This window comes from Platichthys flesus, chromosome 7, assembly GCF_949316205.1.
Source record: "Platichthys flesus chromosome 7, fPlaFle2.1, whole genome shotgun sequence".
NCBI classification, from domain to species: Eukaryota; Metazoa; Chordata; class Actinopteri; order Pleuronectiformes; family Pleuronectidae; genus Platichthys; species Platichthys flesus.
In genome coordinates this window covers 15,528,559-15,555,525 of record NC_084951.1, presented here as the reverse complement: position 1 = coordinate 15,555,525, position 26,967 = coordinate 15,528,559, and the positions used below count along the sequence as shown (strand labels likewise).

The 26,967-nt window shown below is 42.3% G+C and overlaps 2 protein-coding genes across 3 annotated transcripts; both read left to right on the top strand.

The window, feature by feature from the left end:
- Positions 1 to 3,054: 3,054 nt before the first annotated feature.
- tmem9 (transmembrane protein 9) lies at positions 3,055 to 5,726 on the top strand. Of its 2 annotated transcripts, none has more exons than XM_062392760.1 (6): positions 3,055 to 3,179; positions 3,282 to 3,429; positions 3,643 to 3,734; positions 4,330 to 4,438; positions 4,753 to 4,884; positions 5,116 to 5,726. In XM_062392760.1, the coding sequence occupies exons 2-6, from the start codon at positions 3,337 to 3,339 to the stop codon at positions 5,254 to 5,256; spliced, it is 567 nt and encodes a 188-aa protein (XP_062248744.1). In that variant the 5' UTR covers positions 3,055 to 3,179; positions 3,282 to 3,336; the 3' UTR covers positions 5,257 to 5,726. The 2 variants fall into 2 exon arrangements, with proteins under 2 accessions (XP_062248744.1, XP_062248743.1); XM_062392759.1 differs by having other exon boundaries at positions 3,082 to 3,179; positions 3,304 to 3,429.
- Positions 5,727 to 7,134: 1,408 nt separating this feature from the next.
- Positions 7,135 to 26,833, top strand: LOC133956325 (dihydropyridine-sensitive L-type skeletal muscle calcium channel subunit alpha-1-like). Its single transcript, XM_062391274.1, has 45 exons — positions 7,135 to 7,505; positions 9,057 to 9,162; positions 11,813 to 11,952; positions 12,099 to 12,232; positions 12,318 to 12,470; positions 12,549 to 12,754; positions 13,174 to 13,277; positions 13,392 to 13,537; positions 13,623 to 13,704; positions 13,799 to 13,959; positions 14,039 to 14,264; positions 14,369 to 14,576; positions 14,681 to 14,801; positions 14,910 to 15,024; positions 15,118 to 15,217; positions 15,359 to 15,428; positions 15,808 to 15,940; positions 16,030 to 16,159; positions 16,252 to 16,311; positions 16,801 to 16,907; positions 17,030 to 17,117; positions 17,488 to 17,595; positions 17,720 to 17,772; positions 17,859 to 18,005; positions 18,252 to 18,453; positions 18,540 to 18,698; positions 19,135 to 19,245; positions 19,337 to 19,420; positions 20,090 to 20,137; positions 20,692 to 20,718; positions 20,816 to 20,941; positions 21,112 to 21,177; positions 21,326 to 21,417; positions 21,513 to 21,672; positions 21,769 to 21,896; positions 22,018 to 22,114; positions 22,521 to 22,623; positions 22,757 to 22,858; positions 22,948 to 23,081; positions 23,423 to 23,548; positions 23,965 to 24,158; positions 24,251 to 24,315; positions 24,708 to 24,754; positions 24,847 to 24,921; positions 25,360 to 26,833. Exons 1-45 carry the CDS (start codon positions 7,321 to 7,323, stop codon positions 25,669 to 25,671), a joined length of 5,541 nt encoding a protein of 1,846 aa, XP_062247258.1. The 5' UTR covers positions 7,135 to 7,320; the 3' UTR covers positions 25,672 to 26,833.
- Positions 26,834 to 26,967: the final 134 nt, after the last annotated feature.

Sequence of the window (26,967 nt, the reverse complement as noted above, 5' to 3'; positions counted from 1 at the left end):
GGCTGATGAAGACAAATGTGCAAACACATGTTGGCAGAATTGCTTTTTGGTTGAGCGTGATCGGCTCCGCTCAGGAGGGCGGAACCAGGAGTCGTGATTTATAGTTTTGTGCTGTCCCTGGACCACCACTGTCTGCTGCCTCCCACTACTGTAATTACCACGTGTCTATTAGAGTAGTCCAGCTGCCCACAATGCATTGCCTCAGCCGAGAGGTTAGCGGAGGAGAGGAGAGGAGAGGAGAGGAGAGGAGAGGAGTGGGGGGAGAGGAGTGGGGGGTTTCCAGAGATAGCCTTGTTATTCAAACAGTGTTCTGTACAAAAGCATAATACAGAGGAAGGGTGGAGAGCAAAAAGACTCTGCAGATGATGAGATAAAGGTCAAAAAGAGCCAAGCTGAAAGGTTGAGGTGTGTATAGAAAAAGGAAGAAAAGGGACAGAAACAGTTATCATCCTTCTGCAGGTCATGTGACTTTATAAGGATGCTATAAACCACAGAAAACATTTAGTTACAGTATCTATACCGTATTTACCCACTAAAGGGCCCTAAGTATTCTGTAATGCTTTCTCTTTATCAAATTCCCCAAATATTGAAAAATAATCACGGTTGTTTAACACGCTTTAAACGTAGCTTCAGCTGCACATTTTATATGAAACATGTTCAATCTTTATTTTGCGCTACACATCCACCTATGTTGTATTTCCACCCCAAGTGTCTTTAAGTCTACAGGTCTGAATCCTATTTGTCTTGCCTTGGGCCTTATAGCATCTCCTGGTGGGCAAACTGCCCACTTCTCAGCCTCATGAAAATTAATGCTTTGAATAATGTGATTCAGTCAATACCATCAGGTACCTTGATAAATTAGAGAGCTTGACATCTTCTGAGCTTGTTTATGAGGTGGATTTCTCTGCAGTGTTTCCATTATGTATTATTTTCCTTTGCTGTTTTAAAATCATGACGTGTGGACAGTCCAAAGTCATCGTCACCTCATCTGTCAAACCATCTATCTGTGTGAATTATTGTTTTGTGTGGAGCTAATAAAGCATTTCATATTAGATAACTAGATTTCTTTCTTTCCTGACTCAAATTAATCTTTTCTTCTTTTTTTTTTGCTATTCATCTGAATCACCTTTTTTCTTCTGAACTGAGAGCTCTGAACTGATAATGAGAATGGGCATTGACCTCTGGTCCATGTCATTTATGCTGTAATTGGCCTTGGGGTGTAAAGAGCAGTCATGCATCAGAGAAGACGAAGAGCAATGAGTGGCCTACACTGACAGGAGTGGGAGAACGTCAGTGGGCCCGCACATGTCACAAACTGAAGAGAGTTATCTACCTGAATATGTATAAAATTATGTTGATTATAACAAGGAAATATACATGCATTTAATATGTGAATTTTAGATTAAAGAAGAATTGAAATATAACAATAAGTATAATTTAGAATTAACCTCACTTTGATTATTTTGTAGTACCTTTCAGAATAATTAGTATTTACACAACAGCTTCAATGAAATTATTTAATTATGGCTGTCAATTTTCCGTCTTGGGCACTCACATATCTGTCCTGTTCATTAATACAAACATATTTTTTCAAGATATAACAGAAATGTATCTCCTTTACATGAAATCAAAACAAATAGACAATTTAATAAAGCCCTTTAAACCAAATCTCATCATTCCAATACTGTGTTATATAATACAATACTTCCGTGCCCTCTTTTCTGTTTCAAATTTGTATTAAGATGTGTTTTTTTTTTATTCATACCAAACACATGCACAGACATGCACTACACACTCGATGGTAGGTAAATTTAACCTCTGCATTTAACCCATCTGTGTGCAGGACACACAGAGCAGTGAGCGACCATGTACGGCGCTCGGGGAGCAGATGTTGGGGGAGTAAGGTGCCTTGCTCAGGGGCACTACACAGGGTAGGGAGACTGTTGGATTTTTGGACAGATCAATCCAGGTTCGTCTTTTGTTGTCTATCCGTGGAGTCGAACCCGAGACGAACCATAGACCTTCTCTGCCCATAGTCCGATTTCGCAATACCTGCATGTTCCACGTGAGTACCTTCTTATAGTCTGCTATTAATATTCATTTACGTATAGCACTGTAACAAACATCCCAACATACTTCTTCTCCCTTTCATGTGTGGTTAAAGCAAATGTACCTGTACCGGAAAATATATCAAAACATAAATTGAATTCTATACCCCACATCTTCATATTATATATAGAACATAAAACAAGCTGTTGTCAGTGTTGTTGTTTTTTCAAATGGTTGAATGAAGGGTCACATGGATGATTGGGGTTACACAGAGGATGGGGTTGTGCTGTTCACACTGGTATCACAGCTCATTAGAGAAATAACCACGGTCTCAATTGATCTCCACGGCCACCAGCACAAGAGGTTCAGGTGGAATTTGTGAGCCATTGATTTCTTTGGCTTATTAAAGGTATGAGTATCTTACAATACAGAGAGATGTGAAAACAGGATTACCAGGAAATAGAGGTATTGATCGGGTCAAGAAGTTCGGGCTTACATTTCAAATCCCTGCAGGGGGACAGAAATTGACAGTGTTAACCGACGGAGACAATGTCCTGGTGAGTCACACATTTCTCTCTCATGTGTTTAAAGAGAAATGTGTGACTCACCAGAACATTGACTCTGTAACATTACATACAATATATATTTAAACTTAAAATATATATTGTATGTAATGTAACAATAAATCTTAATGATAGATAGATAGATAGATGGATGGATAGATGGATGGATGAATAGATAGATAGATAGATAGATAGATAGATAGATAGATAGATAGATAGATAGATAGATGCATGTCCTGAAGCAGAGGAACATTAGACCAATGCAATGGTGATGATGATTTATATAATTGTGTCCAGTAGGTGTCGCTGCAGGAATATATATTTTTTCCTAGTTGGGAGAAGACCCGCCCTTACCCTACCTCTGATTGGCTCGCTGTGAAACAGTTCTCTAATCCTACCCAATGATTACGCTTCTTGCTCAAACCCAAACCAATCAGGGGCAGGTTAGGGGATGCGCATTGCTATCGAACGTAACGAAACCCGGAAGAATGGTTGAACATTAATTTGCATTGTAAAATAACAGTGCAGCAAAAAAATAAAAAATTAAGCTTCAGCTTCTAATACAACGTAAGTTAATCGTTTTTCTAGTTGATCTGAAGTCAGTCTTTTTCGTCTGTTGTCGCTGTAAAGGTCAATGATGGTCGGTTAATCTGTGAACGTGTGTACCAGGCTGTCTGTTGTGTTTTGACAGAGGCGTGGTGCAGATCGTTTCGTCCCCGGGAGGATGTTGTGTGGTGCAGCGGGATCCGGGACCATTATCATAGTCGCAGTAGTGACCGTTATTCTGCTGAATCTGGTTGGTTTCACACAAGCGAAGGTAAAACCTGCATCATCCATTTCCCTCTGTGTGCTTCTCTGCTCTCCTTATATTAATAATAATGATGTTGGAGCTGGATTGAGGGGGACTTTGGGGGACTGTGTGTGTGTTTTTTTTAATCATTAAAAGAAATGGCTTCAGCATAAATCGATGGTTGAAGTAATCATTGAACTGAGCACTTTTTAAACATTTAAATTTCCTCTTAACTTGCAGAACTTTGAAGATGTTCGCTGCAAATGCATCTGCCCTCCCTACAGGAACATCACTGGCCACATCTATAACAGAAATGTGTCCCAGAAGGATTGGTAAGAGAAACCCTCACCTTAGCAAATAGTGTACAGGGTTAGTTCACCCAAACAAATTATATTCACTCATTATCCACTCACCACTATGCTGATGTGGGGGGTTGGGTGAAGTGTTGGAGTCCACAAAACACTTTTTGAGTTTCAGGGGTAAACAGTGTTGAAGCCAAATCCTATACTATTGAAGTAACTGATGATCTCTTCCTCAAATGTAAGAAAACAACAGTCAAAACAAGAAATATCTCCATGCTGCTTGTGTCATCAAAGTGTCCGTAAGCCCCGTCATTGAAATTAGACTCAAAACTGCATCATTTACCCTGTGTTTTCAGTCCAGATGTCCTCTGACATCACAGTAAACATTTAGGCCCTTTCTCTGTCTTCTGTTTACATTTGAAGAAGTGGACCCCTGAAACTCCTTTAGTATTCTGTGGACTCAAAAACTTCACCCACCCCTCCATCAGCATAGTGTTGAGTATATAATGAGTCAATTTTCATTTTTGGTTGAGCTACCCCTTTAATGTCTTCTATCACTTAGCTGATGTGTTGAGGTTGAACACATGGTCCACTCCTCACTGCACTGCTTTCATGTGTTTTACAGTAACTGCCTCCATGTAGTGGAGCCTATGCCGGTGCCTGGGCACGATGTCGAGGCGTACTGCCTGCTGTGTGAGTGCAAGTACGAGGAACGAAGCAGCAACACCATCAAGGTACCGAGGACCTTTGTAGCCATGTGTCATTTTCCTTATTTGTATTTCATCCTCACTGTAATGTCATGTCACAAAACATGTCATGACAAACTTTATAAAGTCTGTTTAATAAACTTCCTTGATCAAATATGATAAAAAATCCCTTTCTTGTGGTAGCGGCCTGATTGGACATAAAACATCCAATCAGAGTCTTCCTCCCGGTCTGTGATTGGCTGCCAGTGCGCAGAGGAGCGATTGAGCGAGCGTGTAGGCAGAGTGTCAACTTCACATAATGTCTGTATTTCTAAATGTTTTTTTGATCCTGTCAATCTCAGGTAACCATCATCATTTACCTGTCTGTTGTGGGCGCACTGCTCCTCTACATGCTGTTTCTGCTACTGGTCGATCCTCTTATCCGCAAACACGAGCCCTACACCCAGCCACTGCACAATGAGGAGGACTCTGAGGTAACCACTCAAACAACACGTGTTCTCTCAAAGGGCCACTGTGTAGGATTTAGGGGGAATCAGTTGTCGTCACTTTAGAGAGGACCTTCAACGTGGTTGTTATAAAGTGAAGGCCACTCAAGAGAGGGTGCAGAAACTTGTTGCCACTAAATCTTACACATTAGTCTTTTATACACCTACAACACAAGCGTGTATTTAATTTAGTGGTTTTCTGCGTGTGTGTGTGTTCAGGAGATGCGTCCGCCGGTGGACAGCAGCCAGGCGAAAGGGAACACAGTGCTGGAGCGTGTCGAAGGAGCACAGCAGCGCTGGAAGAAACAGGTCCAGGAGCAGCGCAAGACTGTTTTTGATCGCCACAAGTTGCTCAGCTAAACCCTGCGACGAACCTCTTAACATCTTTAGAATAGGTTACTTCATCTGGTCCAGCACACTGGCCCCAGCTGTACTACTACTCACTCCACTGTCACTTTCCTCACTAAGAAACGCTTCAACGCACTGATCGAACAAGCAGATATTTTGTATTTATTAAATGCGACACTAAAGGCTAAGTTACATTTTGCACTCTTAACGACTACTACATATGGAATGGCTTGATGGTAAGAACTTTTCTTTTCTGTGAAGCCAGACTCTGAAAAGCTTTTAAGCCTCTTCATGGTACTTTTGATCAGATCTTTGCTAATATGATATTAAATTAAGTATTTTTTTCCTTGTAGCAAAAATTATGATGTTACAGCTGAACAGGTAAAGCTTTGTGTTTGTGAATGATCCGTTTTTGCCAATGAGGTAGAAAGCATATCGTTCTATTTCCAAGTATTGCACATTTTTTAATTTGGTAAAAATTATATGTTATTTATATTGTAGCTCTGGGAATAATTGGTATAAATTGCACTTTTAATTTAGAAAATGTCTTGTACATATTGGGCTTTGTCATTTTAAAGCTTTGACGTTGGCGCTTAAATCTTGGTTTTTGTCATCTTGCAAAATGTAAGAGACAGACTACTGCAGATATATCGTTGTCTATGTAAAAGTTATGTTTCTTTAACTTTAACTTAAAACTTAACTTGAGAATATCCTAAATCAGCAGAGCTGCTGATAATGCGGTGAGGTACGGCCGAACCTTGAAGGGCCATCGTGTGCATCACTATGTTGTATGCTCCCCTTCACATTTTACAAAACAAAGCTTAAATAAGAAAGGTAAGCTGAAATACATTACCTCACGCTTATTACAAACTGCTGAACTTTTTTTGTTTAGCTGTGAGGCTTTATTTCATCACGGAAGTGTTTTTGTTTGAATTGTGTATAATTAAACATCAGTGGTATTATCAGTGTTTTGTATTTATATTTATTAATTTCTAGCATCAATGGATATTCAAATGCTTGAATCTATACATTCTGCTTGATGTGAAATAAAAATAAAAAAAACCTTGAGTGTAAAAATGATCTCCATGCCTCTGGAGGTTTAGAATTATTATTTTGGTTGCTGCAGATTTTCCACTACTTGAGTCATTGCTACGCTTTATTGGCACTAGGGGGCAACAGAGCACACAGTATGGGGGCAACCTGTTTAGAGTTGAACCATGAGAAAACGCAGATTTATCATCAAATTAAAGTTAACCTTGGTTCTGTTTTCTTCAGCTGTTGTGGAAACAGAAGTAAGATGTTTTATTCCCCCAAAACACATTCAGACTAGTTTCCTTGAAGATGTGCGATAAATCGCCCTATTGTATTTCGACGAATTTGTATTTCCCCTTTGGCGCTTTTTTAATGAAAAAAAAAACGTGCCATAAAATTCTTGCAACGAAAATGTACATAGAGAAATCATCTAATCCAAAACTCTTCAGAGTCTTAACACTGTTCTCTGCTCACTCTCATTTCACAGTTTAAGGTTTAAGCAGAGAAAATTTGTTGAGGGCTCAATATGTTTTGAAATGGAGGCTGGTGGGGGTATTCTGCATCTGTAAGACACCCCCAAACTGTCAGTCCTCGCCTTTGTGCTCTCGCCTGCCACTGCTGCCCTGCCCCAACCCCCTTTGATCCCATCTACTCCCTTCTTCCAGCTTTTACCCACCCCGCCCTCATAACCATCCCCAAGCATGGCCTGTCAGTGGCTCACAGTCTAAATTTAACCTGCCGCAGGAGCAACTGCTCCTCCAGCCACCCTGAGCCCCTGTTATTTCCCCCCTGTCGGGGGGGGCTTTTTCTGTCAGAGGCCCTCAGCCAGGAGGAGAGCCTGTCACTCTGCATGGGGGAGACAAAGTCAGAGGGAGAGGAGTAGAGGGGGAGAGAGGTCGGTGGAGGACTGCACACAGGATTGGCAGGCCAGGAGCCCACGGGCCTTCACAGCAGGGAGTTATAGCGTGCCTCACTTTTGGGATTATACTGTGAGAGGACTAATTTCTCGTGGAGTGGGAGATTATCTCAGGTGGAAGCACCAGGATGGCGTCCAACGGAGAGGCCGCCAAGCCGGTCATCATGAACGAAGAGGAGCTGAAGCGGAAGCAGAGGGAGAAGATGAAGAAGCTGCAGGCCACGGGGGGCAACCCTCGACCGGCGAGAACCCTCTTCATCTTCGGCCTCAAGAATCCCTTCCGCAAGGCCTGCATTACCATCGTAGAGTGGAAGTATCCTTTTATCTTCCACAAACAAACACACTCAGACATTTGCTGGGGTGTAATTCTAACCTTATCAATAACCACTACTTGTGTAACCATAACCCTTACCGCAACATTAACCCTACTGTACTGTATTACGTGATTTACATAATGAGTCTTTCTTTTTGGCCCCATTATATGACTGTAAACATATTTAGGACACTGCAACCTAAATAATACCTGGGCCACACACAATCACAACAGTCTGACTACTTTAGTCAACGTTTGTTTAAAATATACCAATTAAACTCAATATCATTATTCAGTCTTGTACAAGAAATACTATTTAAACCATTATTGTGATTTTACATTATTCAAGGTGTTGTAAAGTTATCACAACAGAATGTGTTCTGGTCAAGATCACTGTCAACCAGGATTGACAGAAATAATGTGTCTACATGGCAGTGACCTATCAGCTGTGTGGTTTAGCTGCGATGAAGCCAACTCACTTCTGTCATGTATTTGGCCGCCCTGCGTCAAAGTCAAGCTTGTGTTTTCTCCTGTGGAGTTTCCTGAGCTAATCTATTTACGTCGAGCGTGCAAAAACTATTAATCAAGCAGCCTCTCAAGGGTCCTGACCAGATGACATGGTTTTAATGTGGAGATAGTTTTGCTCTGCATTGCTGTGAGGCCTAACACATGAAGACAAGGCAGGCTACAGAGTGATGTTGGGGGGTTTCCTGTTTTAGCATGAAGTCCATTCCTGGATTATACACATTTCTTTTCCAAAATAGATTCAGTCGATCATATTTTTTCAACGACAAATTCCATATGTTCACATTTTAAATAGATCAACTACAGATTGAAAGCTCATCTGTGAAAATAGTTCCTGAACAGTAACAGTGAAATGTCCATACGCTCAACCAGGTCATGCGTTTTTTTTACTACCACAGTATAATCACTTTGGTATGGGATCTGTAATACAAGACTAGTGCTGTAATTACAGTAAAATTAGAAATCTACAAAAACTCCTGAAGTTCTACTCATAGTATTTAAAAAAAATACTGCTAGCAGACATAGGAATCAATAACTAGTTCACAGTATAACCAAAGAGTTTTATTCCTGATGAGCAGTGTGTGTTAAAATGGTTCGGTCATATTCTTGGGCTCTGCAGCTGTCCCGCGGCTTCACACCCAGACATGATGCTGACCTGGCAGGGGAATTCACTCAGAGAGCCCCCTATGGACGGGAATGAAGCAGCGCTATGGACAGGATTACATTGACTGTGACGGCTTTGCTGGCCCAGTTAGGGATGAGGTTTCAGGCAGCATTTAGAGCCACTGATCAGTGTCAGCAGGATATGTGTTGTTACTTTACATCAAGAAAAAATTACAGAGAAAATCACACAGATAAAGTTTCTAAAAATAATTCTCGTCCTTCCATTTTCACTCTACTATTAGCATCATGGGTCATTTCCAGGTAAACGGCATCCCCTTTTGTAATATTTTTTATTGGGGTAAACTGGGATTTTACCAGTCCTCTTCATTTGTTATTGTTATGATCCTAAGCCTCCACGTCCAGAACCTTTGAGATCATCATCTTATTGACCATCTTTGCAAACTGTGTGGCTCTGGCTGTGTTCCTGCCCATGCCCGAAGAAGATAGTAATAACACCAACGAAAACTTGGTGAGTATAAATATGATCCTTTCACCCCTTCTTACAGACATGTATCATGCCCAGGACCATGAAAGTGATATTTCTTTGTGATTATATATAAATATGAATTCATAATAAAAAATAAGAATAAGATGAACGATAATAAAATGATAAGCAGTAGCATAAAAATACAACATATTATGTTTAAATAACATTTAAAAAGATAAGCCAATTATTTGTAAAGCCAGACTTAAATTGGGGAAGATACAAAAAATATATAAATATAAAATGCGAGTGAGGCAAGTTTAAAAAAAAACAAACAGTTCTTTAACCACAAAGGTTATGGGTATCGAAACTAAATATTATCAGAGTCACTGATTTCTAAAGAATTCAAGTGTTTTTCCCACAGATTTCATGTGTTCAATTCCTTTAATCGAGCAAAGTCAGATTGCTCTGTGTCTGAAATGGACACTGCAGGTCTCGGTGCCAGAACCAATTCAAATGCCTCCAGACACAAGTCAGTTGATTATTTGGAGTCACATTTGTCTGCAGTGGAACTTGTGCACAACTAAGCGTGCGATTGGTTTATCCCTAAACTGTGATCAGAACTTGCCTAAATTTGTAACTTAATATATGCATTTTTTCAACTACATGGATAACAAGTCTCGTTTGTAAGATGTTCATGACTCCTTATTTTAAATTTGTCCCCTGAATGCCACTTTTGTTTTCTCAGACACTATTATAACTGAAATCTCATATGTGTTCACATTGCTGGGAGGTTGTGTATAATGTATCACAGGTCTCAGACTGAATTATACAATCGATGGAGCTGCATTTGGGGAGAATGAAAGTGCCTTTGTGAGCAAAAGATGAACCTTTGCTCCACAGTGGACATATCTTGCCATTCTTTGGATATTTGACATTGTATTGACAGTTGTTATGGTTCTGAGGAGGCTCGTTGCGAGAGTCTTGATTTGTGGATCTATGTCTCTGAGAGGCCGTGACATCTGGTTTTAAGTGTCAACATACAGCCGCCTCACAAATCCTCCACGCGTTCTATCGACTCCATGAAATCACCCGGTCAAAGCTCATATAAACCTTGTTTGACCAATTGACCGACACTGCGGCCAAATTCATTGAGTTATCAGGCACCTGAACCTAAAGCTCACACCATCTCTTCAATATCTTTACTTTGGCCCTCTTGCCAAATTCTTCTTACATGCCATTCTTCAGGGGCGAGCTATGTAAGAGGATCTAGTCAACCTATATACCCCTCTACACCCTGACAACTACCCCACACCAGCACTGGTGCTGTTGGAAGCAGGTCGGCCCCACTGCCCACTACAGCCAATGCATGACAATCAGCAAATGTAGTCTGATATAACTGCAGTCATCGTTTGTACAAGTGTACATTACGGTATTTAGAAGCACAGCCTTACTTGTTGCTCTACATTTATTTTGTTTATAAATGTGCGCACTATTGTCAATGCATGTGCAGCTGTGGCCTTGGAGGTTGTTATTGACCAGGGGCTTGGGGGCTGCTGCCGGCTGTTTCAACCCGATATTATTGCCCTGAAAGGATCAAAGGGAAATAAACAGCATTTCATTTATAATTTATAACTTTTTCTCAAAGAACTCTGCTGGGGCTAAAATCCCTCTCTTCTCACATCATCCCTTCTTCTCCGACAATATTTGTATTGCACATCAACACCTGGATTTTCCCTCGGTAGAGCGCAGACCTCCTCCAAGGCCCGACAGTCCCCTGATTACACCACATTCAAATTCACTAGATCAGGATTTTTGTTTGGATCTGTAGGAAATTGCACACACATAAATATCAGTCCCTTAAACGTGCAAGATTTTTTTTTAAATCAAGATCCATGAATTATTCTCTGAGAAATCCACGGAAATTTTAGAAAAACGCCCTCTCTCATATCCATCTGCACCCGCCCCCGGATCCAGAACCGCACCGAAAGATGATGGTTTCTTCACCGGGTGTCTACAACATTTCATGGAAAATTGTTTTCAAATCCTGATAGCGGAAAAAAAAAAAAAAAAAAAAAAATGAATGCAGGAAAAAATGTATCCCCCTTGGCAGAAGTAATGAAGCAGAGAAGTTTTTTATCCAAACAATACGATTCTGAAATGTTACAGCCCCTCTGTGTCAGTCTGCTGTTTGTCCCCAAAAACAATCGACCCTGACGATAAAAAAACAGATTCAGGCCAGATTTACTAATATATGCTTTTATCAAACCCTCCTAAAATGCATCTGGTAAAGCATAATACATGTCTGTTACTTTAGCTCAGGATCTCTCTATGTCGAAGCTAAAATAGGTTAATTCATCACTGATTCATGAGCCACATATTTGTTTAAGCTGTGTGAGGTCATGACCGGCTTTCAGAGCAAATTAGTTCATCTCTCGTTCAATTTCAACTTTATTTACATCAGAGAAGCTCTCTGAGATTGTCCTCATCGACAGCGACTTCAAGTGGTCAAAAACTGTCTGAAATAATATAAAAAGTAACTGCACAAATTATTTTAGATTCACAGTAACAGGCAAATAATGGAAAATCAAATGATTAGCAGACGAGTGGTGTGTAAGTCATTCCAGAGAATGTAACCTGAGGGTTGTGAGCTTTACGAAATGTCATTCCCTGGTTTGTAAATGTCTTTCTGCAGGAGAGTTTGGAGTACATCTTCATGATCATCTTCACATTAGAGTGCTTTCTGAAGATAGTGGCGTACGGGCTCTTTTTCCACGAAGGCGCGTATTTACGGAACTGTTGGAACATATTGGACTTTGTCATCGTCTTCATGGGGTGAGATGAGATCTGTGCTGCAGGCCGACATCTCTGCTGCCAAAGAATCTTGCAAAAATTTGAATTGTGTTGATATGCAGACATGTTATATTTTGTGTCCAGTCTTCAGTAGTTTTTGCTGAATGTCATCTTTTTTTCCCACGCAGACTCTTCACCTTTGCTTTGGATACGATCCATATGATAGTCGACATTCCAGTGGAGAAGGGTGGGGGGTTCGACATGAAGGCACTGAGAGCCTTCAGAGTGCTGCGGCCCCTGCGCCTCGTCTCTGGAGTCCCCAGTAAGGTGTTCGGCCCGTTTTGAGTCTCTGCCACCAAATCTTTATTACAGTACTGTGATGTTTTGGTTGCACTGTTCCCCCTCAGGCCTGCAGGTGGTGATGAACTCCATCCTCAAGGCCATGCTCCCTCTGCTGCACATCGCCCTGCTCGTCTTTTTACTGGTCACCATCTATGCCATTATGGGCCTGGAGCTCTTCAAGTGCAAAATGCATAAGACCTGCTACTACACCGGCACAAGTATGCCTTAAAGGTCATAATCAGACACAGTTGAAGTGGTACATTATGTTGTACTGATCTCTTTTCGTTGGCCTGCAGATATCTATGCTACAGCAGAGGCTGAGCTGCCTGCTCCGTGTGCTCAGGCCGGTAACGGACGCCGTTGCCTCATCAACGGCACGGAGTGTCGGCCCGGCTGGGAAGGTCCCAACAATGGCATCACCCACTTCGACAACATTGGTTTTGCCATGTTGACTGTCTACCAGTGTATCACCATGGAGGGATGGACCAAAGTGCTCTACTGGGTTAGTGACTGCTCCAACATGAACTGCAGTGTTATTCAATCTTGTGGCCCGGGGAATTTGTTTTTGTTCAACCACCAACACATCAACATTTTAGGCCGGTCTTAAGAGGTAGAGCGGAACGTCCACTAACGATGAGGTCAATAGTTTGAGTCCCTTTTTCCCTAATTCCTTGGGCAAAACACTGAACCCCAATTCTCAGTGTTTTCTCTGTGCCAGCAGTGGTGTATAATAGAGAAAGTGCTGCCATCCACTGTATGAATGTGTGTGTTAGCGGATGAGGACTCAACTGTATTATTGAGAGCTTTGAGGGGTCATTGAGTCATTGAGTCTAGGGAAGTGCTGTAAGAAACGTAACAAAAGTCTATTGAGAATACCCAACAGATGACAGCATGTGTGGCTAACGCAGAGTTTTCTCTCAGGTCAATGATGCCATAGGATACGAATGGCCCTGGGTCTACTTTGTTCCCCTCATCCTGATTGGTTCCTTCTTCATGCTCAATCTGGTTCTGGGTGTGCTCAGCGGGTGAGACGACTTTTATCTTTTCTCATTCTTACCGTCAGCATTTTTGCTTCTTTCCTCGAACAAAACAACCTTTTTTTTTTCTGCTGTTTAACTTTTCCTCGTCTCACATCTCAGAGAGTTTACCAAAGAGAGAGAAAAGGCCAGGTCGCGTGGAGAGTTTCAGGAGATGCGAGAGCGTCAGCAGCTGGATGAAGACCTGCATGGCTACATGGAGTGGATCACTCACGCTGAGATCTTGGATGCCGATCGCGAGGGCAAAGGTGAGCACCTGCGGACCTGCTCAGCTCCAATCCCATGCAGCAATTCTGTGGAATGCCAACAGTTCTTCTCTCTCCTCCTTGTCAGGTCTGCTGCCTTTGACCAGCGGGGACTCTGACGCAGACAGCTTGTATGGCCTGGAAGGCAAGAGTCGAGTCATCTACTATTAGTGAGTCGGCTGCTCTGTAAATGTGTAAATGTTGACATGTAATATCACCAGCAGTTTGTCACGGTGAGCCGTGGGGGTTATTTTTTGTGTTTAGCCGCTTGGCCCGTCGCTGGAATCGCTTCTTCAGGATGAAGTGCCTGGTGTATGTGAAAACCAGGGGCTTTTACTGGTTGGTGATGTTCCTCGTTTTACTCAACACCCTGACCATAGCGACCGAGTACCACCACCAGTCGGAAAACCTCACTGCCCTACAAGGTTAATTATGAACATGACTCTTTGTTTTTACATTGATTATTTCCCTCTTGGCTTCATCCATTCTCTCTCCTCTCGACAGATGTTGCCAGTCGTGTGCTGCTGGTGCTGTTTGTCATCGAGATGTTTCTGAAGATGTATGCTCTGGGTCCTAGAGCCTACTTCATGTCTCTGTTTAACCGCTTTGACTGCTTCGTGGTGCTGTGCGGCATCCTGGAGATGATCATGATGTCTGTGGGATCCGTGGCCCCTCTGGGTTTCTCGGTACTCAGGTGTATTCGGCTGCTGAGGATCCTTAAAGTCACAAAGTAAAGTCCAGTAAACCCTCAAAGCATCATGTTGCATTAAATTCAATAAGTCACAATGTTTGTTTATCGTCATTTAACCCTCCCCTCTCTAAACTGCTTTGCAGGTACTGGACCCCTCTGAGTAATCTGGTGGCCTCCCTCCTCAACTCCGTCCGCTCCATTGCCTCCCTGCTCCTCCTCCTCTTCCTCTTCATTGTCATCTTCTCGCTCCTCGGCATGCAGGTGTTTGGGGGGAAATTCAACTTTCCCTACAACAGACCCAGTCGCAGTAACTTTGACAATTTCCCCCAGGCCCTCATCAGTGTATTCCAGGTGAGGCTAGAGACGCTGATTCCTGTCTGCTCATTTTTAAACTCTCAGCACGCTTTTCCTTTGATTTTGCGATGGGATGGAAAGTCATTGTCTAAATGTCTCAGATCCTCACAGGAGAGGAATGGACCACCATCATGTATAACGGCATCATGGCCTATGGAGGGCCTGTCATCCCTGGCATCCTGGTCTCCATCTACTTCATCTTCCTCTTTGTCTGTGGAAACTGTATCCTTCACGCGCGCTCACAACGTGACGTGATACAAATTGTATACGTAGCGATCATGTCAACAAAACCCCCAAAGATTTAGTTTTCCTGAGCTCCTCTGGAATTAGATATCCTCCTCAATGTCTTCTTGGCCATCGCCGTCGACAACCTGGCAGAGGCTGAGAGTCTGACGTCGGCTCAGAAAGAAAAGGCAGAGGAGAAGTTGAAGAGGAAGTTACTGAGGTGAATAAAGGGAGGTCAACCCGGCTGACATTATCTGCTCTGTCGACTCATTGCTCAGCTTTATTCTATTTCTTTCCCCCGCTTGGCCTCCAGGTCCAAAATGCCCGACAAGAACGATGAAGAGAGGGAGCGGATTGCTAAGAAACTGGCAGAGCAGAGAGCCAAGACGGAGGGCATGCCCACCACAGCCAAGGTTAGTGTTTGTTTTACTGGTGTCATATCACACATCTATTCTTAGATACTGACATAAATCTAGTGCATTCGAAGCCAATGCGTACACTAGGTATATATATACAATAGGCATATGATTGTTTTTTTTGTTTTTTTTTTTCAGCTAAAAATTGATGAATTTGAGTCCAACGTCAATGAAGTGAAAGACCCCTTCCCACCTGCCGACTTCCCAGGTAACCTCGACTTCTCCTGCATCTCCCACCTCCTTCTCTCAGCAGGGCAGATGCAGCAGCAGGGGTTTACTGATTACAGGGAATTGTATTCATTACACTGGCTGTTTACCAGGGCTGCTGTCTTGGCGATGTTACAGTACAAGTATAGTAACCCTTCATTATAATTAGACTCAGGCAATTCCCTGAGCTGAGTATAAAGCAGAGGCTAAAGTCAGGCTATTTTCACACTGCTCTGGTGACGACCATATAAAGCCCACTGTGTGATTCAGTATTGGTCGAATCACCAGTTGTTCTTTTCACCCTAAATTCTCTTTGATTCTGTAACATGAAAACCACGAATAAGTATAGAATTTTGAACCTGCTTTCTTTCACTTGGTAGGTGATGACGAGGAGGAGGAGCCCGCAATCCCCCTCAGCCCTCGGCCCCGCCCGATGGCCGACCTGCAGCTGAAAGAAGAAGCAGTTCCGTTGCCTGAAGCCAGCTCCTTTTTCATCTTTGGCCCTCAGAACAAGTGAGAACCCCGACTGTCCTCGTAAATATATTTAACATGATAATAAACGATATGTGTGTGCTGACATCGGGCTCCTCGCTGGTATCCAGGTTCCGGAAGCTGTGCTACAAGATCATCAACGCCTCGTCCTTCACCAACTTGATCCTCCTTTTCATCCTGCTGTCCTCCATCTCCCTGGCAGCTGAGGACCCCATCGACCCCAAGTCCTACAGGAACAAGGTGATAGTCAAATCCAGCAGGACACACCGACAGTAACGCTTGAGAGAAGGCCGCGTTTGATATCAATCCTGCTGTCTGTGTTTTTCTTCCAGATCTTGGCCTATGCTGACATCGTCTTCACAACCGTGTTCACCATTGAGATTGTGCTCAAGGTAAATACAGCTGAGAATCATGTGCTGTATCTTTCATCTTACTGAATGTCTTATTTCAGTCGTCGAGAGACCAAATAACAGATAATCAAATTTTTGCTGAAGCAGGTGATGTTTGTTTTCTTCATATTCTTTATTTGACAATGTTGAGACAACGTGATTCATTTTCAATTTACCTACTCTACTGCACTGCATATGACGAATGATTACTAGGCATTTAAATAGTTTTTTTTTATTGCTTTAGTCATTTTGTCATGTAAATCACTTTGTGAAATTGTAACAATGCTATATAAGTAAAGGTTGTTATAACTATATTATTTCATAGATATGCCTAATGGTAAATACTAAATTCAGTGATTGATTGGAAGTACCTTTAGAAAGATTTTTACATTTAATGCAACACAAATTTTCCTCTTTTTAAAAATAAAGTTTAAACAGAGATCATTTTGCCTCAGTATTCATTTGTGTAACTGTGATGTATGTGACTGACAGATGACAGTGTACGGAGCGTTCATGCACACAGGCTCTTTCTGCCGTAACTCCTTCAACATCCTGGATCTGCTTGTGGTGTCAGTCTCCCTGCTGTCTATGGGAATGGAGTGAGTTATCACATCAGATATGGAACATTCCCATTGATACTTTCTCTCCAAATAATTATCTTCTATTGTTTTCTTTTCGAACATGCATATCAACACTATGTTTTGTCATGTGTCCCCTGCAGATCCAGTGCCATCTCTGTGGTGAAGATTCTCAGGGTGTTGAGGGTGCTCAGGCCTCTCAGGGCCATCAACCGAGCTAAAGGCTTAAAGGTAGAACACATGCAAGGATTCCAATGGGAAGATGTCTATGTTTCCCGGGTGCAAGATGTTGTAATATCCTTTATTTAAACATAAATACCTTAATAGCAATGAGGACATAGTTAAAATTTAAAAGTATTGAGATTATAAAAGGTCTTAAATGTGTGTTCTGCTGAAATATAATAATGCTACTGATAAAGTTCATTTATTTCATTAATACCAATGGAACAACTGGTGCCAAACTGATTTTGCACCAGTGGTTTAATTGTTAGTAATCCCTGATATTTTAGAGTAGTATAGAGTAGCAGGAAATTGAACTACCTTTGTATAGTACTAATCAAGTAATTGTTATATTGTATTGTTTATTGGTTTGTGTCGACAGCATGTTGTCCAGTGCGTGTTTGTCGCCATCAAAACCATCGGAAACATCGTCCTGGTCACCATGCTGCTGAATTTCATGTTTGCCTGTATCGGGGTACAACTCTTTAAGGTTGGTTTGACACCAGATGTGGAATGAAATTGTAAAAGATCACATTTCCAGATGAATGCACTATAAGTAAAGAGGCCTGACTGCATGTGTATTAAATGAGCCACTAATCCTTTCCCCCCCTCAGGGTAAATTCTACAGCTGCACAGACCCGTCCAAAATGACCGGGGAGGAATGCCAGTAAGTCGCACATCTCCTCGGATATTAATAATCCATCAAAAGCTTAACGCTATTTTGGAGTGACCCTTCGCTGTGTGTGCCCTCAGGGGATCCTTCTTGAAGCCCATGGAGAATTCCTTGCAGGACACAGTGCTGGCCAAGAGAGAGTGGCAAAACAGTGACTTCAACTTTGACAATGTGCTCAACGGCATGCTGGCTCTCTTCACTGTCTCCACATTTGAGGGCTGGCCAAAGTAAGCACAGACTACATTTTGATTTAACTAACTGTCTGTTCGATGAGACTATTTGGATTGAGTGAGAAGACAGAATATGTCCTGCCGTGGATATTGAGATGTCAGGGATTGAAAAGGAGCCAAATAGATCCTTTTTTAATCCAATGATTTATATATTTCATCTGCAGAGATTATCCTGATTGTAGGTCTGACCTTTGAGCTTTCACATCTTCCTCACCCTCATCATCACCCCATGTGTCTCCCCAGACTGTTGTACAGAGCCATCGATTCAGACGCAGAGGACATGGGTCCCGTCTTCAACAACCGCGTGGACGTGTCCATCTTCTTCATCATCTACATCATCCTCATCGCCTTCTTCATGATGAACATCTTCGTGGGCTTCGTCATCGTCACCTTCCAGGAGCAGGGCGAGCAGGAGTATAAGAACTGTGAGCTGGACAAGAACCAGGTACAATGAGACAGGCGGAGGTGACGCCATGGACAGTGACAGAGTCCAGTAAAATCACCTTTTGTCTGTGTTGTGTCCCTCTTCAGCGTCAGTGTGTGCAGTACGCCCTGAAGGCTCGTCCTCTGAGGTGTTACATCCCCAAAAACCCCTACCAGTACAGGGTCTGGTACATCGTCACCTCCTGCTACTTTGAGTACCTCATGTTCTTCCTAATCATGCTCAACACCTTGTGTCTGGGGATGCAGGTATGTAAATCTTGTTGTTAAGAGGTTTCTGACAAACAATGTTCCGTGTGGGCAGAATTGTTTATTTGACCAAATGAAATTGTTTCTGTGTTTGTTGCATAATTTGATTGTTTAAAATCATGTGCAAGTTTGAGGAAGTATGTGAAATATTGGACGGTACAACTTTCCAATAAATCTGAAACTACTTGATATTGAGATGAGATGAGATTAAATTGTCTTATTTTCAACATGGGCCTGATTTATTTATTTTTAAAGGATACTTCCACTTTATCATTTGGCCATGATTTCTATGAATTATCCTAACACACTACACACCAAGTTAATTGTGACTTAAGAGTCTGACGCCAGCCAAAGCTGTGTCCTTGAATGCGTCTCCTGTGGCTAAAAACAAAGCCCCTACTAATATTGAAATGAATATTCTCTCCCTTCTCACCAGCACTGTAACCAGTCCGACCATGTGACCAAGCTGTCAGACATGCTGAACCTGATCTTCACCGTGCTCTTCACCGTCGAGATGATTCTCAAGCTCATGGCCTTCAAAGCGAGAGTAAACGCTCACTCTGCTCTATGTTGTTTCAAGTCCCCCCCCCTCGGTCTAGTGTCCCACTGTCTCACCAGCTCTCTGCCCCTCTGCACAGGGCTACTTCGGAGACCCCTGGAACGTCTTTGATTTCGTGATTGTCATCGGCAGCGTCGTTGATGTCATCCTGAGCGAAGTCGATGTGAGTACGATTGACAAGGCACATATTGTTATTGTAATCTATTCTCACGTCATGAGCTTCTCATTACAGACGCTGTATATGAAAGACCCTTGTGTTGTCCTCACGAGACATTCCCCAGGCAATAGTGTGAATTGATTTGAAATGACTGAATGTATTTATTCAATGCTCTGACCCAGAAGCATGTAATGGTGGCCCAACAGCTGATTGGTGCCAGCAGAACTAGCTCACAGGACCTGGTCAGTACTGTCGTTGGCCATTTCTACCTCACCCCCCCCACGCTCAGCCTCCTCCGTGCCTCCTGCAACCGCAGATGTTTTTTTTCCATTTCCTTCACGAAGCCCACAGTTATTCATGTTCACCAAATTAATATTCTATATGTGTGGTTTGAGCACTTGACAAGAGCACAGTATCAGCTAAGAGGTTTACGGTTATTTGAAGTGGTACTACACACGCCCGGTGTCTTCTCTGGCCAGTCTCATTTTTCTCTTGTCACTGTTGCACTGCATCATCTCCATCGTTTTCATCCACAAACACGAGCTCACGGCGATTTCCGATGTCGAATGTCCCATCTTCTCGCTCCTGTATTTCTCCTCCTCCTGTTTTATCTTGTCCCCCATCAATCCCTCTGTCCTCCGCGCATCTCACTCCTCATCTGTCTATCCTCCACAGACTGCCCTGGCCTCCAGTGGAGGACTGTACTGTCTCCATGGCTGTGCTGTAAATATCTGATCTGCACTGCACTGCACTGCTGCATGAGCCTTGCCGTGTGAGCACACCACTGCGTTCTCCACTAAACCCTGGTGATACTGTAGTGAACCGCTTGTGGTTTAAACTGCTGGTGAACGTGTCTCATGTGAGATGAGGCCCCCAGCCGTCAGCTGTGTTGTGTTGCAGTATGGCTCATACTGTTTATACAAACAGGGCTACATCTCAACACTGTATACTAGACATGCAGTATTAATATTGACTGAATGACTGAAAACTGTTAATATGTCTGATATCGAAGTGTGTGTATTGTTTCTTCATTTTATTTCGCATGAGTTACAAACTGCAGCTGTTTTTCTCGTTTTACAGCTACTAAGACCTGGAAGCTTTGTAATATTGTAATATCTGATGTTAACCCTACTTTAAAACTGTAAATATCTTAATAGTATTTAATAGATTAATGCTATGTCTGCCATGTGCCTCTTATTAATGCTATTATAACAACAATGATAATCAAATATGACTTGTGTGACAGTACAATATGTCTCCACCTCTACTTTGTGCAGGAGACGAATCCTATGCAAGTAATTGCGGTAAGAGTGAACTCTCCAGATATTTGAACCTAGAAATGTTTTTCTTTTCTTTTCTTCGTAGTCATATTCTTCAGTTTTTTATTTTGTTTGTCTGTAGGCTTCAGAAAACGCTTCAGTTTCCATCACGTTCTTCCGACTCTTCCGTGTCATGCGTCTGGTCAAGCTGCTGAACCGCTCGGAGGGCATCCGTAATCTACTCTGGACTTTCATCAAGTCCTTCCAGGTCTGTGACACTTTTTTAGCTTTTAATCTTTTGGTTTTATTTGTATTTATTTTATTCTGATTATAATTTAACTTGCAATTTTAATTTAAATTGCTGTCTTTATTTTCATGTTTCTTTTTATTCTCCACTTTTAACTCTCTTTAATTGACCCGTCTGGTGGTTGTCCACAGGCTCTCCCTCACGTAGCTCTGCTCATCATCATGCTCTTCTTTATCTACGCTGTCATCGGGATGCAGGTACTCTCTTCAGTATTTATTTTTCCTAACTGAAAACATTGTAAATATCTGTAGATTGTTTAAATGTTTCATTGAGTACCACTGAGACAAGTCTCTGCGTTTGTCATGGGTGCACTCATCTTGCCTGGGTTTTTTAACGTCTCTCCAGATCTTCGGAAAGGTCGCCTTAGTGGATGGCACCCAGGTTAACCGCAACAACAACTTCCAGACATTCCCTCAGGCTGTTCTGATGTTATTCCGGTGAGTCCACCTGAGCAGAGCTCAAAGCTCATTGTTTGCAGGTCGCAAAAACGGCCAAATTCTCACTGTGGTTTTTTGTGCATTTATGAATCCAGATGTGCAACTGGAGAGGCTTGGCAGGAGGTCATGATGGCTTCGATGTACGGGAAGAAGTGTGACCCTAAGTCTGACTTCCTGCCAGGAGAGGAGTTCACCTGCGGGTCCAACTTCGCTGTCTTCTACTTCCTTAGCTTCTATTGTCTCTGTGCATTCTTGGTGAGGAGCAACTGAATTAGTATTTAGTGTCATAGTTGAGCCATGATCATGATGAATGAAGAGCTCAGAAAGGTGTTTTATTTCTACCTGCTTCAGATCCTCAACCTGTTTGTCGCCGTCATCATGGATAACTTTGACTACCTGACCCGTGATTGGTCCCTGCTCGGTCCTCATCATCTGGATGAGTTTAAGAAGATCTGGGCTGAATACGACCCCGAAGCCACGTGAGCCTGAATTCAAATTGAGATCAATGAATGCATACATGTTCAGTTAACCCCCATGATTAGGTCAGATTAAAAGGTCTGCCCCCTGAGATGATTGTATCATGTGTCTCGGATCCAACAGTGGGAGAATTAAACATCTGGATGTGGTGACGCTGCTGCGACGCATCCAGCCTCCACTGGGCTTTGGCAAGTTCTGTCCTCATCGAGCTGCGTGCAAGGTACAGACAATCAAAACTAAAGTGTACTTTATATAAACTGAACTACAGTGAATTTACCCACTGTGGGAGAGTGTGGAAGTTATGAAAGTTTAATAATAACATTTAGAGGTCAGTCAAATCACTGCAAATAGACAACATTAACATTTAAAAACATTATAAACAAGAAGAGAGACATAAGATTGTATATCCCAAATCAATTTACAGGTGTTCTACATGTAACGTATACGAATTATACATAGTACCTCCAGTAGGGGTCCTCCCAGGTGCACCCTTCTCCTCCTCTCCTGATAAATACTCTGAACTAGGTCAGCTGATGAAACTAGAAGGGGGAAAAAAAAAAACACCAAAAAGTATTTAAACTTTAAATATAAAGTACTATTTTTCTCCTTCTTTGTTCTGTCTGCAGCGTCTGGTTGGTATGAACATGCCTCTCAACAGTGACGGCACGGTCACCTTCAACGCCACCCTGTTTGCTCTGGTCAGAACGGCTCTCAAGATCAAAACTGAAGGTGCAGTGCAGCAGAACCTGTCGTATACAGTTCATATCAATCCATTGGGAACGCATGGATGGTTTGTTTACTCCGACATGATACACAGACTGTTGTTCTGTCATTCAAACTTCGCTTGGGTTGTTTTGAACAGGTAATTTCGAGCAGGCCAATGAGGAGCTGAGGGCCATCATAAAGAAAATCTGGAAACGCACCAGTATGAAACTCTTAGACCAGGTCATCCCCCCGATAGGAGGTGAGTCTGAATAAATTGAATCAGTGAATTATAAAACAAAATAAAAATAACAAACAAACCTGATTGCACTGTAATGCGTCTGGTCATAGATGATGAGGTGACTGTGGGGAAATTCTACGCCACCTTCCTGCTCCAGGACTGTTTACGCAAATTCTTGAAGCGGCAGGAGGAGTATTACGGCTACAGGCCCACGAAGAAGAACGCCTCAGGCCCAGAGATCCAGGTGAGCAGTCATCATGGGGTCAGATGGGGTCAGACAGTGAATCACTGCACATTAACTGATAATCCGTCATTTAAGAGAGATGATAAACCTTTTGCAGTATGTGCACTATTGGCAAAAATGTTGAAGCATATTGTTTTTCTCTTTTTAAACTTTAGTGGAAACAAATCAATAAAATATTGTATTATTAAGCTTTTATGAAACTCGCTGTTATCACTCCATTTAGCTCACAGTGTAGCCCAGCTAATGTCTCACCTACCCCTTTTCTCTTCTTTCTATCCTTGGGGACACGGTGCTGTTTGCTGCTTCTCTTCATTTTCTCCACATCCTCCATGTTTTTCAAGGCGGGGCTGAGGAGTATCGATGAAGAGGCCGCTCCAGAGATGCACAGGACCATTTCAGGAGACCTGCAGAATGAGGAAGAGTTGGACAGAGCCATGGAGGAGGCTGGAGAAGAGGGAATTTACCAGGTGAAAAGCACTTTCTGAAACTAAAGCAGCACACCGAAGAGTGCATACCTTCGCCAACAGTCCTAAGTTCAATCATATTGTACACACATAAATACCAGTACCCTATACATCCCTGTTCTTCTTGATCCATAAATGATTCCTTAGGAATTGGTGAAAACATAAAAAAATGTCTCAATGTAAAAGAAAGTGGGAAAAAAACTCCAGGAGTCTTCGTTGACCCATAGTTCATCCTTCCATCAGGGTTCATGGAAATCCATCCTGTAGTTTTTGTGCAATGCTGCTAAATCAATAAAGTGATGAAGTAAATGATAACAATCTGAAACAAACTTAAAAATCTTTAAATATTAAAGGGGAGATTTACCATGTGCACTGATATGGGATTGTACCTGCTTGTGTGCTTGTCTCTGTGTTTCCAGCGCACACATGGTCTGTTCGGTAACCGGGTGGACTCATTCTCCTCTGAACCCACCAACGCTGAGTCCCAACAGATGACCAGTCAGCGGCCTCTCAAGTTCTCTGACAGCCAACCTGAGTCTCCACCGGACTTCCCCACTACCGAATATTACCCCTCAGCCACGAGGAACAACACTAACAACAACGCCTTCGCAGAGTAAGAATCACACACACTCCCATCTGCGGCGAGGACCCCTGCTCACTGTGAGTGACTGTGTCTGATGGGTGCTCACTCTTTCTGTCTTTTAGTTTTTCATATGAAAGAGAGGGCAGTCCTCTAGAGTTTTCCAATCCCAGGGAGGACTCAGAGCCAGGTATGTGCAGAGGGCTGACACAGAAACTGGGTTCCTATGATTCCTGTGAAATACATAATGATGGAAAGAGTGAAACGGGACAAAACAAGTGATAAGATTTAAAGATTTAAGGATTTATGCCCCCCCACAATATTTTGTATTAATATCTCTTATGTTCCTAATTAACTGAGCAACATTTTGGTCTATAAACTACTAAAAAACAGTAAAAAACAAAACATCCCATTTTCCCAGAGTGACATATTGAAAGATAATCAGTTTCATATCATGGGACAAAGTAAAGCAGCAGATCCTCTTAACTGAGAAGCTACAACCTGGTTCATCAGTCAGTCAACAGCTCTTGATAGATTTCTCTGGACAGCTTTTCATTGTCCTCGTTTTTCCCCCTTGTTCAGGTAACAGGCGCTCATGGAGCTTCCCTGTGAGAACAGACAGAACACAGGTAATATTTGATTTAGGTGGAAGTCGTCTAGTGTACATGATGGAGAAAAGCTCAGGCAGACGATGTATGAATGCATGTTCTTTTCTTTGCAGTTCCCGTATGACCCGAACTATGGTGACAATCAGAGTCAGAGCTCCCACACTGCAGCCGACCAGCTCGTCCACGAGGTAAGTGAGGAAAGAGCTCTGACTGTTGAATCATAACTATTCATCATGAAATGATGTATGGATGATTCATTTTCCCATCTATCATACATAAGAAATAATAATAACACTATTCTCTGCTCTGTCATCGACACAGATTAAGTTTAGACTTGGATTGATGACGTTTATTTCTTCAAGGTTTTGATTGGATTTGTTGAAACCAGCACAGTTAGAGTAAGAGATTTACAATAGAGTAATAATAATGTAATAATTATAATAATTATAATAACAATAATAATGCATTAATAGAAAATATCTTAACAAGTTACAAAGTTCTTCACAAAATACATGGAAATAAAAAACTGAACAAGGCCAAACTAATTTAAGAAAGACAATATAAAAGAAATTAAAAAATGAATTGCATTCATTAAAACAATCACTGTACATGGTTCTGTCTTCCAGGCTCTAGTGGAGGGCGGTCTCGCCTCCCTGGCTAGAGATGGTGACTTTGTGTCGGCCTCTAAGCAGGAGATGGCTGATGCCATGCGTGTCCCCATGGCTGAGATGGAAGGAATGGCTCGGGGCATCCTGAACGAACGCTCCGGCAGCATGACCTCCGTCAAAAAGAGACGTGCCGTCCCTGAACCTCCTTCTGGCCCATCTGTGGCGAAACAGGCAACGAGGCAGCCAGACCCGGCTGTGAGGAGGAAGAGACGTCCCATCCCCGTGGTTCCCTCTGTACCTGAGCAGGCAGAGGCCGACTCTAAAGTCTAGAGGCTGTCACTCGAGTTCTACGTGGTCATCATGTGGTTTTTACTCTTGCAGGTGGCTCCACCTTACCTCACTTTACCGAACTTGACGTCCATGTGACAATCTGTATCTACCAACCTGACTCAAGGCCTTAAAAAAGGCCCAGGTTTGATATACTGTCAAGAGGGGCTTTAACTTAACTAAGTTAAGGAGAAAGAATATCTGATTATGAAGCATCTTCTTAAACCTCAGATTTATTGACACCAATAAAAACACTACCTTATCTCAGAGCAAACAGATTGACGCTCTCCTTTCTTTGTAGCGTTTTTTGGAGGTTATCCATTCCACAGACTTATAAGACGGCCATGTGAGCGAGCTGAGTGTCTGAAGTCTCGGAGAGAGAGGTAGGACATTGAAGTGACTCGGTGAATGTGTGGAGCAGACACCGTGTTTATCGAGCCGAGTCCAGTGAGGGCGCTGGGAAAAGACTCCACTGAGTTTCTGTGCGACCAGGTCCGGAACAGTTCAACTGACTTTTCAGTTCACACTCTTTATTTAAGGGCTCTGGTGCTAAACGTTTAAAGGTTTGTGAAGCAGTGTCCTCTGATTCATTAGGACCTGCTGACTTTTAGTCTATGACTTTTTATCACAGTTTTCTCCTGCTCACAACTGGTTTTGTACACAGTTGATTTGAGCAGATTTTAATGAGGAACCTTTGAAATTTTTTTATTTATTTGGGGAGTAAATAGACGTAAATGTCATCTTTATTAATAATCACCTCGTGTTTTAGCTGTGTTGACGTTATTTCAATTGTTTTTCATTTACGTAAATGTCGTACCTTTGGGTTTAGTTTGACCTGTACAGAGAATGTATACCTGGAGTATGGTGGAATAAGCTTGGAAGCTTGTTAATTCATTTCAAAATTGCATTGGGCATAATTTGTTGCCCTTGTTACATGTGTTGTGCCTAAATGCAAACAGGACAGGCCTCTCAGAGCTCGTTTTTTTTCTTGTTTACATTATCGTCTGGTCAGCCTGTTTCGCTGTCGTACACGACATCATGTTTCGAGACGTTACAGCTCAACGTCTGACCTCAACTGTCCTTCCCTCCTGGATCTGTGCCACTAGGGTTGATGTCACACTAGTGTTTCCACCATGGAAAAAAAAAGAAGAAATAAATCATCTAAACATTTATTTGTGTTCATTTTTTTCTTTTCTGCACACAAACCAAAACTCCGACAACTCCTGCTGGGATTTGAAGAATGAAAACACCCGACATATCAGGTGAGTTTGCTCCTGTAAACGATCAGACCGACTCCGA

Excerpts from the sequence above, each read along its gene's own strand:
- tmem9 (XM_062392760.1), top strand. The coding sequence starts at position 3,337 with ATGTTGTGTGGTGCAGCGGGATCCGGGACCATTATCATAGTCGCAGTA. Across the intron at positions 3,430-3,642 it reads TTGGTTTCACACAAGCGAAG|AACTTTGAAGATGTTCGCTG; the intron begins GTAAAACCTGCA and ends CTTAACTTGCAG. Across the intron at positions 4,439-4,752 it reads GAAGCAGCAACACCATCAAG|GTAACCATCATCATTTACCT; the intron begins GTACCGAGGACC and ends TGTCAATCTCAG.
- LOC133956325 (XM_062391274.1), top strand. The coding sequence starts at position 7,321 with ATGGCGTCCAACGGAGAGGCCGCCAAGCCGGTCATCATGAACGAAGAG. Across the intron at positions 21,897-22,017 it reads GAATACGACCCCGAAGCCAC|TGGGAGAATTAAACATCTGG; the intron begins GTGAGCCTGAAT and ends CGGATCCAACAG. Across the intron at positions 23,549-23,964 it reads GAGAAGAGGGAATTTACCAG|CGCACACATGGTCTGTTCGG; the intron begins GTGAAAAGCACT and ends CTGTGTTTCCAG.